This window comes from Fomitiporia mediterranea (genome assembly GCF_000271605.1).
Source record: "Fomitiporia mediterranea MF3/22 unplaced genomic scaffold FOMMEscaffold_5, whole genome shotgun sequence".
Taxonomy (NCBI): Eukaryota; Fungi; Basidiomycota; class Agaricomycetes; order Hymenochaetales; family Hymenochaetaceae; genus Fomitiporia; species Fomitiporia mediterranea.
Window position 1 is genome coordinate 2,248,474 of NW_006760390.1, and position 13,489 is coordinate 2,261,962.

Sequence of the window (13,489 nt, forward strand, 5' to 3'; positions counted from 1 at the left end):
TCAATGTCTCATATAACCCTAACACCCCTGCCAGAGACCATAATATACTTCAACCATTACTTATGTAGAGAGTGTCATTTTGTTAATGGTTACTGTAAAAACAAACAAGCAGACAGCTGTCACATGACTCACATCTCGTCAGACAAGGACATGTTGTAAGATGGGAAAAATATTGAATTTAAGGAGTGTAGGGTATAGTTCTGAGACATAGTAGAATTTTTTTGTCTTTTTTTAGTTAATGAATGCTAATACTTGGAAGTTATGAATGTCTACAGTAGATGTATTTGATTTCTATATACATCTGACGGATGTGCAAAAACCGCGGATACCGTGAGAAAGTTATCCGCGGATGTGGTATCCGTGGGAATTTTTCAACCGCGGTACGACACCGCGGATAGCCTTATCCGCTGCAGTCCCTACTCGAAATGCTGCGTAATTCTCACACGTGATGCGAAAGGTGCCTTAACAAGTAGCTAGTAACTACACGGAACAGCGACTACAGACTGTACCTAACCTCAACTTAATTCTTCGACATTAATTCAAGACAACATCTCTACTATCATACTAACTTGTTCGTTAAGTATTAGCCCCTCATCGTCTGGATAATGTGACGATCGTCTCTTTGTTTTTGGACATTTCATCATACTCGATGCAAAGTAGCACTGAAGCCGTGTGAAGTCTAATGCGTAGTATTTACAGGAAATAACAATATCTCTCATATTCACAGATTCCACGGAATAATACACAATGTTACATATTGTTCCTTTATTTTAAATTGTTCCTTCGTCTGATATTTTTAATATGGCGTTGCTCACTGGCTCTTGAACTCTTCGAAATAAGTCAGCGTTGGCGGCTGTATGTAATATGAGTACTCATGTATGACTTCGTGGTAAGGTATGTGGGAGTACGCACTCCGAGTGCAATTTCAGGAATGGCTCCTGCTAGGGCTTTAAACTGGTCGCTCTCAAAGTGTCTAACAAGCATAGTGTTAGTCTAATTTACGATCAACGGAAGAAAACTGACTTGGACACAGCATTCTTGTCAGTGTATCTGCGAAGATAACGGCAATGAGATACGCCTATAGTGTACAGAGTGCATTTGCCCGTACTCTTCAAAGACAACGAATGTATCACCCGACCTGGCCGTGCGGAACGTGAGGCACCCAGGCTCGCGGTCAGAGTTGGCGAACTTGTGAATTGCTGTCAGATAACGCTGGAGGTCGTCTCCCTTGCCTGGCTGGGAGTGTAACTGCGGGTATTAAAAAGGGCAGTCAATGCGAATTCATATAGACATACTCTAGACAACCACAACGTACATGCGCAACCAGGATCACTTTACCCGGAAATACGTCTGGAGTACTGGACATCTTAAGCACTAGGTAGCGTTATGGTTCACTGAGCTTGATAGAGAGTCGCTTGTGAGACAGAACTGAGTGCTGAACCGTATCAATACAATGGACAAGTGACCATTTATACTTTCAGTCGTGGTGGATTCGGTTAGTTGTTTTGCCGAACCGGTTCGCTTGCCTTATCTGGCTGGATTCCGGAGCCTCAAGCCGCGTTCAATTCTTTAACTTCTACCTCTTCGACTTCGTCTGCCTCCATGTCCGACATCGCAGGTCCCTCGACACCAAACTCACGAAAGAGATCCAAGTGGGATGTAGAAGAAAACCAGGCACAGAGCAGTACTCCAGAGCAAGGGCTGATTAAAAAGCGACAAAAAGTCAAGAATATCAGGGTCCACGAACCTGAACCAGCTCAAGCGTCGAACCGTCCTCCAAATATCCCAAGCAGAACTGCACCGTCGCACAGCAGATCCGTTCCGCCGCGCACTCATCATCCTCCCCTTATTCCTTCACGTTCCGTCTATTCATACGAACGCTTAAACCAAATCGAAGAGGGATCCTACGGCGTGGTATTTCGTGCTCGAGACAAGCAAACGGGTGACATAGTTGCTCTGAAAAAGCTGAAGCTCGACGAGGAGAAATATGGGTTTCCTATCACCGCTCTGCGCGAGATAAACGCGCTTATAGCGTGCAAACATGACAACGTCGTTGGTATTCGAGAGATTGTCGTAGGAGAAACATTAACTCAGTGCGTGCGTCGTCACTTCATTCCGTACCGCGACAAAAAGGCATCACACAGGCATGCATATCTACAATGCGGATTGGCATAGAGTGTTCATCGTCATGGACTTCATTGAGCATGATCTGAAATCGTTGCTCACTCTCATGCCTCAACCATTTCTCCAATCCGAGATCAAAACGCTTATGCGACAGCTGCTGTCGGCAGTGGCTCATTGTCACAAAAACTGGATTCTTCATCGCGATCTGAAGACGAGCAACCTGTTGATGAATAACCGTGGAACAATTAAAGTCGCGGATTTCGGTCTTGCGCGGAGATATGGAGATCCCGTTGGGCTAGGTGGTATGACACAACTAGTTGTTACTCTTTGGTATAGGTATGTCTTCACTGCTACTTCTTCTGTGGTATTTGTCACTAAACACGCTGAACCAGAGCGCCAGAGATCCTTCTTGGCGCGACAACGTACTCTACCGCTGTCGACATGTGGTCCGTCGGGTGCATATTCGGAGAGCTTCTCTTGAAGGAACCCATATTTCCAGCCAAGAATGAACTCGAGCAATTATCGTTGATATTCAAGATGCTCGGCCCTCCGACATCATCATCCTGGCCGGGATATGCAAGCCTTCCACTCGCGAAAACGATATCCTTGCCCATGTCTCATGCACCTCAATTCCGTCAAAAGTTCCCGTACCTGACCGTGGCAGGAATTGACCTATTGTCACAATTATTGACGTACGATCCAGATCAACGTATAAATGCGGAAGAGGCTCTACAGCATCCATATTTCAGGTATGTCTGGCAGATAAAGTGTCCGCGACCGTCTCTTACTCATATTAATGTTTCTCATAGCGAATCGCCTCTTCCAAAACATCCAGACCTATTCAGTTCTTTCCCTTCCGTAGCTGCGGGCGAGAAGTACATTTGTCGTTATTGCCAGCGATGGTTTTTACTAACCATCACTAATTAGGCCGCGAAAGAAGCCGGACAGTCCAGCTGCACCTCATGGAGCGGCCAAATACCAACTACTGACAGACTTGGATCTGCCTTAATAATAATATTTATCTGAAACTTTGTTCTGCTTTGATTATGGACAAACTTGTATTATAATGCATTTAATTACAATGCAGGAATTACTATGGTAGATTATCAATAAGAGCGCGAACTCTTTCAAAACGCTGCCTAGTTACCATGAGATCTCCACTACGTTGATAATAAGCGCGTACTTCGTCAGCAAGGAATCGCTGGTCCCGAGCGATAGCTAAAATCTCGTGTTCTGCTGGGTCAACCACTGGTCCATGATGGCCGAAATCTGCAGCGAATTCCGTAGCAGTTGAGAACGACGACGGTCCTGAGGGGGCCTCGTTGGCAGGGGCAAGGACGAATGTTCGGAAAGTAGCATCATTAACTTTCTGACGTTTATGTTCATTCGAGTTCGACTCGGCGAAATCGACAACCGTTTGTGAACTGCGCTTTGCCCAGTCGGGGGTGGGGTTATTTCCCTCACGAATAGCCCATTCCTCGTCCTGCGTCTGCGTTGAATGGATCTCGCGTGAAGGTTCTCTGCTCAGTTCCTCCCCAATAGCTCCTTCACTTTCTTGTCTCTTGCGACGCCGAGACTGGCTTCGTCGACCTTCCGTGAGCTTGAAGTACCCGAATGGAGCTCTGTCCTGGACGATAGTTCCATTCGCCTGGCCGACATTGACGATTGCGGCAATATGTCGATCAAGTCGCTCGGAGTTCTTTTTGTATCGCTCGCGCCAGGACTGCCATGTATGTCTTGCGACCCATTCGTAGCCCGGCTGACCAGCCTGCAAACGTCATGAGCTAAAAGAAATTAAATTAGCCTAGGATGTGGCTTACTCTCCCAACGAGTTCCATATAAATTTTATTTCCTGTTCGACCACCTGATTCCTTGAACGGAATCACTGTGGCAATCCAATTACAGAGGTTTGCCTCGTCCTCTTCGGTAAACGGCATGCGTCTGCAACTGAAATAATCAGTGTGTCTCGAGAGAAAATAAAACCTCCAACCACTTGTGAACTCACTCTTCACCAGTTCGTCTTCCACCAGGGTTTCGTGTCGAAGTAGGCGTGTTGTAGTAGATCTGCTGTCCAATGCAGATATCCAACCACTTCAGGTTTTCGACAAATTTGTCTTCGCTGTCTTGGAAATTTTTGCGCATCGTTTTGAATACGTCCCTGTCCTCACTTGCCACAATGACGCTGGCCTCGTCGGCTGAAACATCTGGGTCTCCACCATGAAGCTACATAGGCAGAAGAGACTAAACGTTAGAGGCGGGATAAACAAAGAAAATATTACAGCAACGAACAGATATCTTTTCAAAAAGAGCGTTTCTCGTAGGCACGTTCGAAATCGATTTGTGGACGTGAATCTTTATAGGATACCCATCTCTGGTGAATACCTGTGGAATTAGTCGCCTGGTCTCCTTGCATGCCTGGACCCATGACGTAGCCACGAAAAACCTGTGCGGACGAGCCTCATCTCGCCATTCCGTCTGCAGGCGTTCAGCTTCTGCCGTGCCAGGTAACACAATGACATATCCCCGAATGGGTACTTTCTCTGCAATAATTCCACCTTCCGTCTGCGCACAAAAGGGACAAAATGTGGGTTAAAGCACCTAGCCAAAGGGATGAATTCACGCACCCGAACAGCCGCTTCAAGCGCTATTCGTTCGTCATAGGGGATGTCCTTCTGTAGGAAGAACTTGATGGGTGTGCCGTCGTGCTGTTGGAAGATCTAAGCGGACGGATAAGAGCGGGTCAGACCTTGTACCAGCAGTATTGTAAGGTCATTGTTACCATTTCGATGCTCCTTGGTGGGTTTGGTTCGGGTTCAGGTTTGCTTTTGGGCTGACCTTGTCTCACTCCCTTTGGACGTGAATCTCCGCTTTTGCTCCAGTCCTGCATAGTCTGTGAGAACTTTCTTTCCACTTCGGGCCACATCCGCTTGTGGCGTGATAAGGTTTCTCTAGTAAATCAAGTTCTACCGTCGACTGTGTTCTAGTGCTGCTATTTCATATGCAAGAACGTACGTTGAGATACGTTTACAAGTGCTACAAGTCCCGGTTCTAGCGCTAGTCGAGTACTTTACCTGGGTTCATTATGCCCCTTTCGTCAAAGAGATTTTTTATTTTCCTCATCCATTCCCTGCTAACCTCATCCTTCGAATACCGCAAAGCATGCGTCTTCATCAACCCGATCCCATGCTCAGCGGAGACGGAGCCTCGGTAGCTTGCTGCTCAGAGATAATGAGAAGTGCAGGATTTATGACACATGGCTGAGCACTTACCAACAAGTTCGTACACGAATGGCTCCAATGCATCTCGAATTTCCGGTAAATATTGGTCCGCGACGATGTTTAAGTGCAGATTTCCTACAAACACTCTAGTAAAAAATCGAAGTGCAGAACAGAAAATGAAAACCTACCGTCACCTACGTGGCCAAAGCCAACAACGTCTCGCACTGCTCCCTTACGTATTAAGCCCTTCTTCTGCAGCTGGTCTCGAGTCTTATCTACGACTTCCTGGAAAGCACCCAAGGGAATCGAGATATCGTATTTGTACGCCTTTCCCTCCTTGGATATAGCTTCCGTTATGCCTTCCCGCAACCCCCATATTGACGCGAATTGTGAGGGAGATTGTGACAGTACTCCCGTGTTAATTAATGGTTCCTCAGATCCAAGGAGGACCTCTAGTAGTTCATTAAGTTTCTGTGTGTGCAAAAGATTGGAATTCTGCGCCGAGAGTCAAGAATCGGTCTAACCTCTTCGTCATGTTCTCGCTTTCCACCGCTTGTCTCCACGAGCACAAAGCATTCCGCACCCTCGATCTCCTCGTCAGCCAATGCCTTGCCTTGACCGTGCCTCACCGCGAGGTCATAGGACTTGCGATCGATGAATTCGAAGGCTGACAGTATCTCGGATAGGTGCTGCTTGACCTTCGTGTATAAAGGAAGGACATTCTGAAAAGACGGAAGAGCCAAGAACAGATTATTAGACGAGCGAGGAGCCGCCGCCGTCAGGATGGAAACGCCGGTTATTATACCGAGGGTTCCTTCAGCACCGATGAAGAGCTGCTTCAAGTCATAACCTAATTCACGTGAGTTATGCATGCTACCTTACAATGTATGTGCCTACCCGTGTTGTCCTTCCGGAGCTCCGAAAGTTGATTGAGAATGGTACCATCCGGAAGAACCACTTCAAGCCCAAGCACACTGCCATGTAGGGAACCATATCGTAGGACCCGCAAGCCACCGGCATTGGTTGCTACATTCCCACCAATCATACAGCTGAAAACAATATTAGCATGAACATGAGTAATCACTCTATCAGGCTTACCTGCCTTTAGCTCCCAAGTCAAGAGGCATTACGTGATTATGAGGAGCAATGTGTTCGGACAAAGCCTCTAATATACAGCCAGCATCTGCCACTAGAATCCCTGCAATTAAAAATACTTAAGATGCAAATCATGTGCACAGCGAGATTAGAGCCCACCAGTCACTGGGTCGAATGATCGTACTTTGGACATGTTGCCCAGGTTAATTATGATCTCATCGCCAACTGGTACGCTACCACCAACCAGCCCAGTGTTGCCACCTTGAGGGACAACGCCAATGCGTTTATCCCAGCACCATTTCAAAATAGCGCTGATTTCTTCGGTTGTCTTAGGCTTGAGGACAGTAGTTGCTTTGCCCTTGTATTTCCCCATCCAGTCTGTGTTATATGTAGCGAGGTCCTCAGATGAAAGACGCTTAGAAGGGAGAGTAGAGAGGATAGCGGAATCTGGAAGTATTCGGGAAAAATGAGCCAAGTCGGTTTCCGTGACCGGATTGAGACCTGAAAGTGCTTTCGCAGACGAGCTCATCCAACGTCGAGTAAGACATTGCTGTCTGAGCCGGCTTGCTACAATGCGAGAGGCAGCCATTGAGCTTAATAGAGAGCCTCGTCGCTCTATGAGAAAGATGATCCGTTGTTTGTCCGAGTCTCCGAGTCCGAGCCGGACGCGACACAAAAAACGCGTCGGCACGTGTGGACGACACGTGAGCAGTTTGCAGACACGGACGCGCTGCTCGTCTTTCATCATTCAGTTTCTTCCAGATTTTGACTTGCGCGTACCTCATTCGCAGATTTCGGCATAGCTATGTCGAGTAAAGATCCTCCTCCCGTGAAGAATCCAATCGAAAAACATAAGGGCCCTCTGATACCAGAGTCAATTGTCGACGCGCCAGCTCAACGGCTCTACATTGTTAGCCTTGGACTCCTTTGCCAGGTGTGTTCATGAGACCTACGTCTACGTACATTTGTGTTGATACTTAAGACCTTACACTGCAGGCAATAAAAATATTCGACTGGCTCTACAGCCTTGTTGTAGAACCCTCTGTCAATCTTACGCTCAAGTGGATTCTTGTCGACATTTCCTACTGCCTGATCCTCAAGCGCCTACGAATCCCCAAGCTCAACTATGCAGTAACAGCAGTGCTATTGCAAATACTCATCCTTTCGCTTGTGAATGGAATCTTGTTTGGGACTATCCATGTCAGTACGGTCATAATCGTTTATAATGCTTCTGATGACTGAACAATCTCTAGGTCGGCGTATCTTCATATTCTCTGTCCTCGTCTGCGAGGGACTACTGTAGGCCTTTTTGACGCTTTCGTTATGACTGGTGGACTGACCTCAATCGACTTAGATCGAAGAGAGCTGTCTACAAGCGGTCGTTTGGTTAGCTTACGAGACTTATTGTCCAGCGATGACCATTTGAAGGGAGAGCACACCGTCAGAATGTCGCCTACCGGGTACGTTATCACTCACGTATCTTGATAAAGTGTCATTGACATTGTCTGTACTAAGCACTGCCAAGTTAAATCCGGACGGGCAATCATACTGTCTCAGTTCTTCGTCAAACGCAGTCCTCATTCCTGTTCTCCTCAACAACACGAAGCCCTCTCATATACGCTATAGCATCACTCGTCCAGGGAACGGGAAAGTGGATTATGTGGACTTAAGTTCAAAAGAATTGCGATCTATTGAGCAACAGCGTTTAGATACTCTTCGGTCAACGAAGGCTTCTGCATCCACAGAAGATGAGGAAAGCGATGTGGATTGGGACGAGGAGGACGAAGAGATTCTGAAGATACAGGATCACCCGAAGGGTTCCCAGAAGGAGCTTGAAGAAACCCAATCACTTACGTACCTAAGAGTGAATAAACTGGGCACCGTACAACTCGAGCGTGTGCTAGAAATGAGTACATCGAATATGGCTCGCATCTTCCGCAGCGAAGTCCAGGTCGTTCCTTGCCCTCGAGCAGCATTTGTTCCCGATGGTCTTGTGAAGGGGAATGCCATTCGTTGTGTTGGCTCTAAGGAAGAGCTATCTGTTCAAGTATCTGGTGTACCGCCGCTGAACTTGAGATGGCATAGATACATAAACGGCAGAAGAGAAGTATTTTCTGTAGATAGGATGGAAGGCGAACCTGATGTATGTGTCAGTGAACTCTGCAATTTTTTCCTAGCTAACAGTGCTTATACAGAAGCAGGGTCAAATTCATGATCTCAGATTACCTCTCGACATGCAACTGGATGTCCCAGGATCTCATGAATATGTGCTAGACTCTCTTTCTGATGGACTCGGTAACGTACAATCCTTAATGCCAGCAATCACTCGCAGAGGAGAAACTCCGGACGTCAGTGCCTCCCAGTTGAAGGAGACGACTCGGTCCGTTTCTGTCTTGAAGCGTGCCGCAATGTCCTTCAGAGACTGTGCACCTGGAAACCCTGCAGATCTTCTCATCGGTTCGGAAACGCAGCTGACGATTTCTGCGCGCGAATATGACAGCCAAGATGGTCCATGGGACGTGAAAGTAAATTTCCAGCCAGGTCAAGACACTACAGAGAAAAAGCCACCTAAACCATGGGTGAAGACAGTCAGTTCCCCTGCTGGAAGACACCAGCTTACGTTAACTGCGAATGCACCTGGAGAATACTCAATCTTGGATGTAAAGGGACAATATTGTCCTGGGGATGTTCTCAGTCCAGAAACATGTCGAGTAGTGCTTCAGCCTCATCCAACTGCGAAAATTGACTGGAAACGAATCCATGAATGGTGAGTAATTTGTTCTTTATGACTTATGTTTCTGACGGTCTTACAGCTCTGGAGATACGGGCGTTTCAGCATACCTTGTCCTTCATGGCAAACCGCCATTCCAAGTATTCTACCAACAGAAGCGGAATAACGAACAGGCCAAGGAAATGTCGCGTACTTTCCAGGGATCAAGAGGCGAAATAACCCTCCAGCCAGAAAGTAGTGGCAATTACACTTATACCTTCACTTCGTTAAGTGATGCCAACTACAAACGGGTGAAGCTCGAAGGACCTAGTATCACACAGGTCGTGCACCCGCTTGCATCGGCTAGTTTCAGAAGCGTAGGTGGCAGCAGGAAGTCTATTAACAGCTGTTCTGGAAATACTGTTGACGTCGACGTTGACCTTCGTGTAAGTTGTTGGACTGATTACTCGCGAAGTACATGCAACTAACGATTCTCCAGGGAGACGGTCCATGGAATCTGGAAGTTCAAGCAGTTGGCCCTAAGGGATCAGAAACAATACGCTTAAAGGACCTTAAGAACAGTCGAGAGAAGATCACGGTCCCCATTCCATCCGATATTGATCGATATGGCGGCACGTTCCAGATTGATCTTGTTAATGTCGAGGATTCCTACGGGTGCAGAAAAGACCTCGCTGTTCCAGGATTGTCTGTCAATGTCCGCCGAGTGAAGGTAAGCTTTACTGTCTATAAACATGCATCGCCGACACTAAAATCAAATTCTGACGAATGTAGCCAAATGCTCGATTCTATTCGAAGGACCAAATCCGAGAAACAACTGTTCTGGAGGGCCAAGAAGCTCGTTTACCGATGCGATTGACGGGCGAGGGCGTGAGTAACAGAATGCACCTCAATGCTTTCATATTCTAAAACGAAGCCATTTTAGCCATGGAAAGTGAAATATCAACTATCCGAATTAAACAACGCAACGCGAACCGCTATCTTGAAAACCCCTAATGATTACCTAGTAGTCAAAGAGAAGGGGTCATATCGATTGACCGATGTGTCAGATTCTCAATGCCCAGGCTCGATCGTGGAAAGCGAAGCGGACTTCAAGGTCGCTTGGATACCTCGCCCATTCGTGAAGCTCTCCCCAGAGACCGAAGTGGTATACCACAGCTTTAACGGCTCTCATGTTCGTGCACCGATCTGTGAAGGACAGGAAGACCACGTCGATTTGGACGTGACAGGTGCGTTCAAACACGTTCTCTCCTCTCTTAAGCAATACCTAAAATGACTGTCCTCAGGACGACCTCCCTTCCAAATCGGGTACAACGTTGCAACTCGAAACGAGGCAGGAGGGACTCGTATCCTCGAACAGCCCATCCTCAGCAGTATAAACTCCCGCGCCCGCCTTCAGCTCTACACCTCTCAAGCAGGTCGTATGTACTACGAAGTCAAACAAATCGGTGATGCCAATTACCCACTCGACCAAAATCGTGGTCACGTCATCCCACGTCAAGAACGTCTCTTATTCGAACAGGAAGTAATCGGCAGACCTTCGGCACAGTTCAAGAAACAAGCGAGGTTATCACATTGTCTTGGAGATGCGTTTGTCCCGTTAGACTCGTACTCTTCAGACGACATGATCGTCTTAGACGGAAAGCCACCCTTCCACCTCGAGCTATCAGTAAAGAACCTCGCTGCGAGTGAAGAACACCGTCAAACAGTCGAGATTTGGACACCACAATGGAAAGTCAACTTACCGAATTATCTCTTCAGTACTATCGGTCCGCACTTGGTTACGATCGAGTCTGTGAGAGATGCGTCGTCGTGTATGCAGGCTGTTCCTGATCCATTGAGGACGTCGATTTGGGTTGACGTGGCTGAAAGTGCGGCGATCGTACCGTTTGACCGACGAGAACACTTTTGTGTTGGTGATGTTACTCAATTCCAGCTTGAAGGTATTCCACCATGGACTATCGGGTACGTTGCCTATCTCAAGCTCTTAACACCTTGACGAGTGGATTGACATCGCATTCAGGTTCAAAGCCAACAACAAACACCACGAACAAGTAGTCAAAGAATCTCCCTTCGCACTCGTGCACCAAAACCCCGGTCCCTTCTCAATCACTTCCGTCTCTCACCAACAACAACAATGCAAAACAACAGTGGACAATATCCACTTCGACGTCCACCCTCTACCCGCGGCTCAAGTTGCAGCTGGTCGCGAATACTTTGAAGATATCCACGAAGGGACACAAGCACAGATTACGTTCTCGCTTGTCGGAGAACCGCCCTTCACGTTCACTTATCAGCGTGCAGAACGGCCGACTCGGAAGGGTGCGAAGCCTGGTAAAGTGCTTGAGATGCATACGGTGTCAGGTGTGATGAGCCATGAATATTCGATTTACTCTGCTTTGGAAGGTTCGTATCTGTGTTCACTTATGGTCTGAGTTGGATACTGATGTTAGTTCGTACAGGAACCTGGACAGTCACTTTCATCTCTGACAAATATTGTCGGTATCCACCAACGCAACCAGATGGACTGGGAGATAGAACAAAGAGCTGAAACCCTCTAGTCCGTGGATATTTCTGAGTTGTCACATCCCAGTAACCTGTATCATTAGGCCTGTCCATACCATACTACATATATACTCATTCGCAATTTCACGTTGTTTTATTTCTTAAACATAGTGGACGAAACAACATCCATTCCTATAGCTTTATGACCTAAGTAAAAAGTAGCTTTTTGAGTGTGACGTGTTGTTCCAAGGTCCTGTTGTCCTGCAGGAGGCCTTTGGCTCTTCAAACTTGAGCGGATGAAATGTAGAACCATTTGTTAACTGGAAGCGAGTGGAATTGAGAAGCAGCTCATTCGCATAAAGCAGAAACCTTACTGGATGGGTCGATTGGAGCAGGTGGCTCACGTCTCTCAGCAGGCAGAGCGAGGTATCCAGGATCGTTCATCCTGATCACGCCTGGCGAGTTCTCCTGAGTAAGGTTCGAACTAGAAAAAGTCGTTTAAGCGTTCACGGATGTGAAAAGGATATAGTAAATGGCGTACATGGAGAGTTCGTAAGAGGCTGTTGTTGCAGGGCTCTCTCCCGTTATAAGGCGACGCCACGCTTCATGACATTCATGGATGATTTCCGTGGCGTACTTCTTGTTCTTCGCCTCTCCGGAGAATGCGAATGCGTTTTCCGGCTTGCCGTCGGGAATCTTGTAGATCCTGCATACAACAAACGTGATAAACGGATGACATTAAGCACAATGAAGGTCTCCTACCTGAACCACTCGTTAGTAGCCCTAATCAAACCCGGAAGATGTCTCTCGACGTCTTCAATGTCGTTCAACTTGGGAGCCAATGGATCTTGAACGTCCACAACGAGGACCTTCCAATCCGTCTCGCCTTCGTCGAGAAGCGCCATGATGCCAAGAACTTTAACTTGCTTAACCTGTCCGACGTAGCCAACCTGTTCGCCAATTTCGCAGACGTCAAGAGGGTCATTGTCACCCTTCGCCTTGGTCTCAGGATGCATAATCGCCGGGTCTTCCCAAGTCTACCACAAGCCAATGATAACAACAATATATCAACACTCAACACCCAACGAGTGGCTACACCCAACACACAGCTACTCACCTGAGGGAACGCGCCATAATTCCAGATATACCCATGATGAGGGAAACAGTTGCGCACATAACGCAACTTACCACGCTTAACGTCCTGCTTGATAGGATTAAAAGCTTCTTCCTTGGATATCTCCATCTTGGCGTTCGTCCAGCGCGGGACTTCGACGATCATGTTCAAGATGCCATTATCTTGGTCCGCGAAAAGCGGGATGTCGTGGAAGGATGAGATGATGTTGCCGTTTTGTTGGAGGTAGACGCGGTGTTCTGCATAGTATCATAGTATGAGATATTTAGAAGTTAGAAGTTAGAAGTTGGATTGCAGGTACGGTGGCACTGCGTGTCGTGCGAGTGATATTAATTCTCACCAAGAGTGTTCGCAGCACCAACGTTGCGTGGTGTGTAAGCTATACGACACGAAAAGCCATAAATAAAAGGTACCGATGAAGATATGAAAGGGATACGTACGGGATGACATAGTGGATAAAGAACGAGATGCACTAGCAGAGAGCTGACGCGCGGCGAGAGCCAGTCGTCTGGCAGCAGCACCACTCATCTACTGTATCTATGTGCTCACGAGCACGGGTTGCGGGCGTTGATCGATAAATATTCGTCTGATAATCGGCACTCCGACGGCGTCCGGCTTAATTTTTTATTCATTTCCTCTCCACTTCGCTAAGTTATTTACTTTTTGGTAATTGGTACAAAATTACTG

General features: G+C 47.2%; 6 protein-coding genes across 6 annotated transcripts; 2 read left to right on the top strand and 4 right to left on the bottom strand.

Annotated features, from left to right (window-relative positions):
• Window positions 1-706: 706 nt before the first annotated feature.
• On the bottom strand, window positions 707-1,426 carry FOMMEDRAFT_146208 (uncharacterized protein). Its single transcript, XM_007265725.1, has 5 exons — window positions 1,316-1,426; window positions 1,109-1,248; window positions 1,024-1,050; window positions 913-973; window positions 707-853 (listed from the first exon to the last, which is right to left on the bottom strand). The coding sequence occupies exons 1-5, from the start codon at window positions 1,364-1,366 to the stop codon at window positions 812-814; spliced, it is 321 nt and encodes a 106-aa protein (XP_007265787.1). The 5' UTR covers window positions 1,367-1,426; the 3' UTR covers window positions 707-811.
• A 176-nt stretch (window positions 1,427-1,602) lies between these two features.
• Window positions 1,603-3,133, top strand: FOMMEDRAFT_106696 (Pkinase-domain-containing protein; the record flags this gene model as incomplete). The annotated part of the gene is made up of 5 exons (XM_007265726.1): window positions 1,603-2,093; window positions 2,176-2,460; window positions 2,517-2,873; window positions 2,934-2,999; window positions 3,052-3,133. The coding sequence occupies 5 exons, from the start codon at window positions 1,603-1,605 to the stop codon at window positions 3,131-3,133; spliced, it is 1,281 nt and encodes a 426-aa protein (XP_007265788.1).
• Window positions 3,134-3,217: 84 nt separating this feature from the next.
• On the bottom strand, window positions 3,218-4,817 carry FOMMEDRAFT_82819 (uncharacterized protein; the record flags this gene model as incomplete). Its single annotated transcript, XM_007265727.1, has 5 exons — window positions 3,218-3,892; window positions 3,945-4,065; window positions 4,130-4,347; window positions 4,414-4,686; window positions 4,749-4,817. Coding segments are annotated over 5 exons (1,356 nt in total), but the record flags the coding sequence as incomplete, so codon positions are not given.
• A 295-nt stretch (window positions 4,818-5,112) lies between these two features.
• Window positions 5,113-6,831, bottom strand: FOMMEDRAFT_121754 (FAD-binding domain-containing protein). Its single transcript, XM_007265728.1, has 7 exons — window positions 6,597-6,831; window positions 6,441-6,540; window positions 6,240-6,391; window positions 5,867-6,192; window positions 5,531-5,813; window positions 5,394-5,477; window positions 5,113-5,339 (listed from the first exon to the last, which is right to left on the bottom strand). Exons 1-7 carry the CDS (start codon window positions 6,808-6,810, stop codon window positions 5,179-5,181), a joined length of 1,320 nt encoding a protein of 439 aa, XP_007265790.1. The 5' UTR covers window positions 6,811-6,831; the 3' UTR covers window positions 5,113-5,178.
• A 411-nt stretch (window positions 6,832-7,242) lies between these two features.
• Window positions 7,243-11,716, top strand: FOMMEDRAFT_140221 (uncharacterized protein; the record flags this gene model as incomplete). The annotated part of the gene is made up of 13 exons (XM_007265729.1): window positions 7,243-7,371; window positions 7,434-7,637; window positions 7,691-7,736; window positions 7,792-7,897; window positions 7,953-8,580; window positions 8,633-9,204; window positions 9,251-9,593; window positions 9,647-9,877; window positions 9,940-10,035; window positions 10,091-10,394; window positions 10,452-11,130; window positions 11,189-11,571; window positions 11,628-11,716. 13 exons carry the CDS (start codon window positions 7,243-7,245, stop codon window positions 11,714-11,716), a joined length of 3,810 nt encoding a protein of 1,269 aa, XP_007265791.1.
• An 85-nt stretch (window positions 11,717-11,801) lies between these two features.
• Window positions 11,802-13,322, bottom strand: FOMMEDRAFT_106706 (inorganic diphosphatase). The gene is made up of 7 exons (XM_007265730.1): window positions 13,243-13,322; window positions 13,143-13,181; window positions 12,788-13,041; window positions 12,433-12,707; window positions 12,212-12,376; window positions 12,045-12,154; window positions 11,802-11,990 (listed from the first exon to the last, which is right to left on the bottom strand). Exons 1-7 carry the CDS (start codon window positions 13,250-13,252, stop codon window positions 11,953-11,955), a joined length of 891 nt encoding a protein of 296 aa, XP_007265792.1. The 5' UTR covers window positions 13,253-13,322; the 3' UTR covers window positions 11,802-11,952.
• Between the last annotated feature and the right edge of the window lie 167 nt (window positions 13,323-13,489).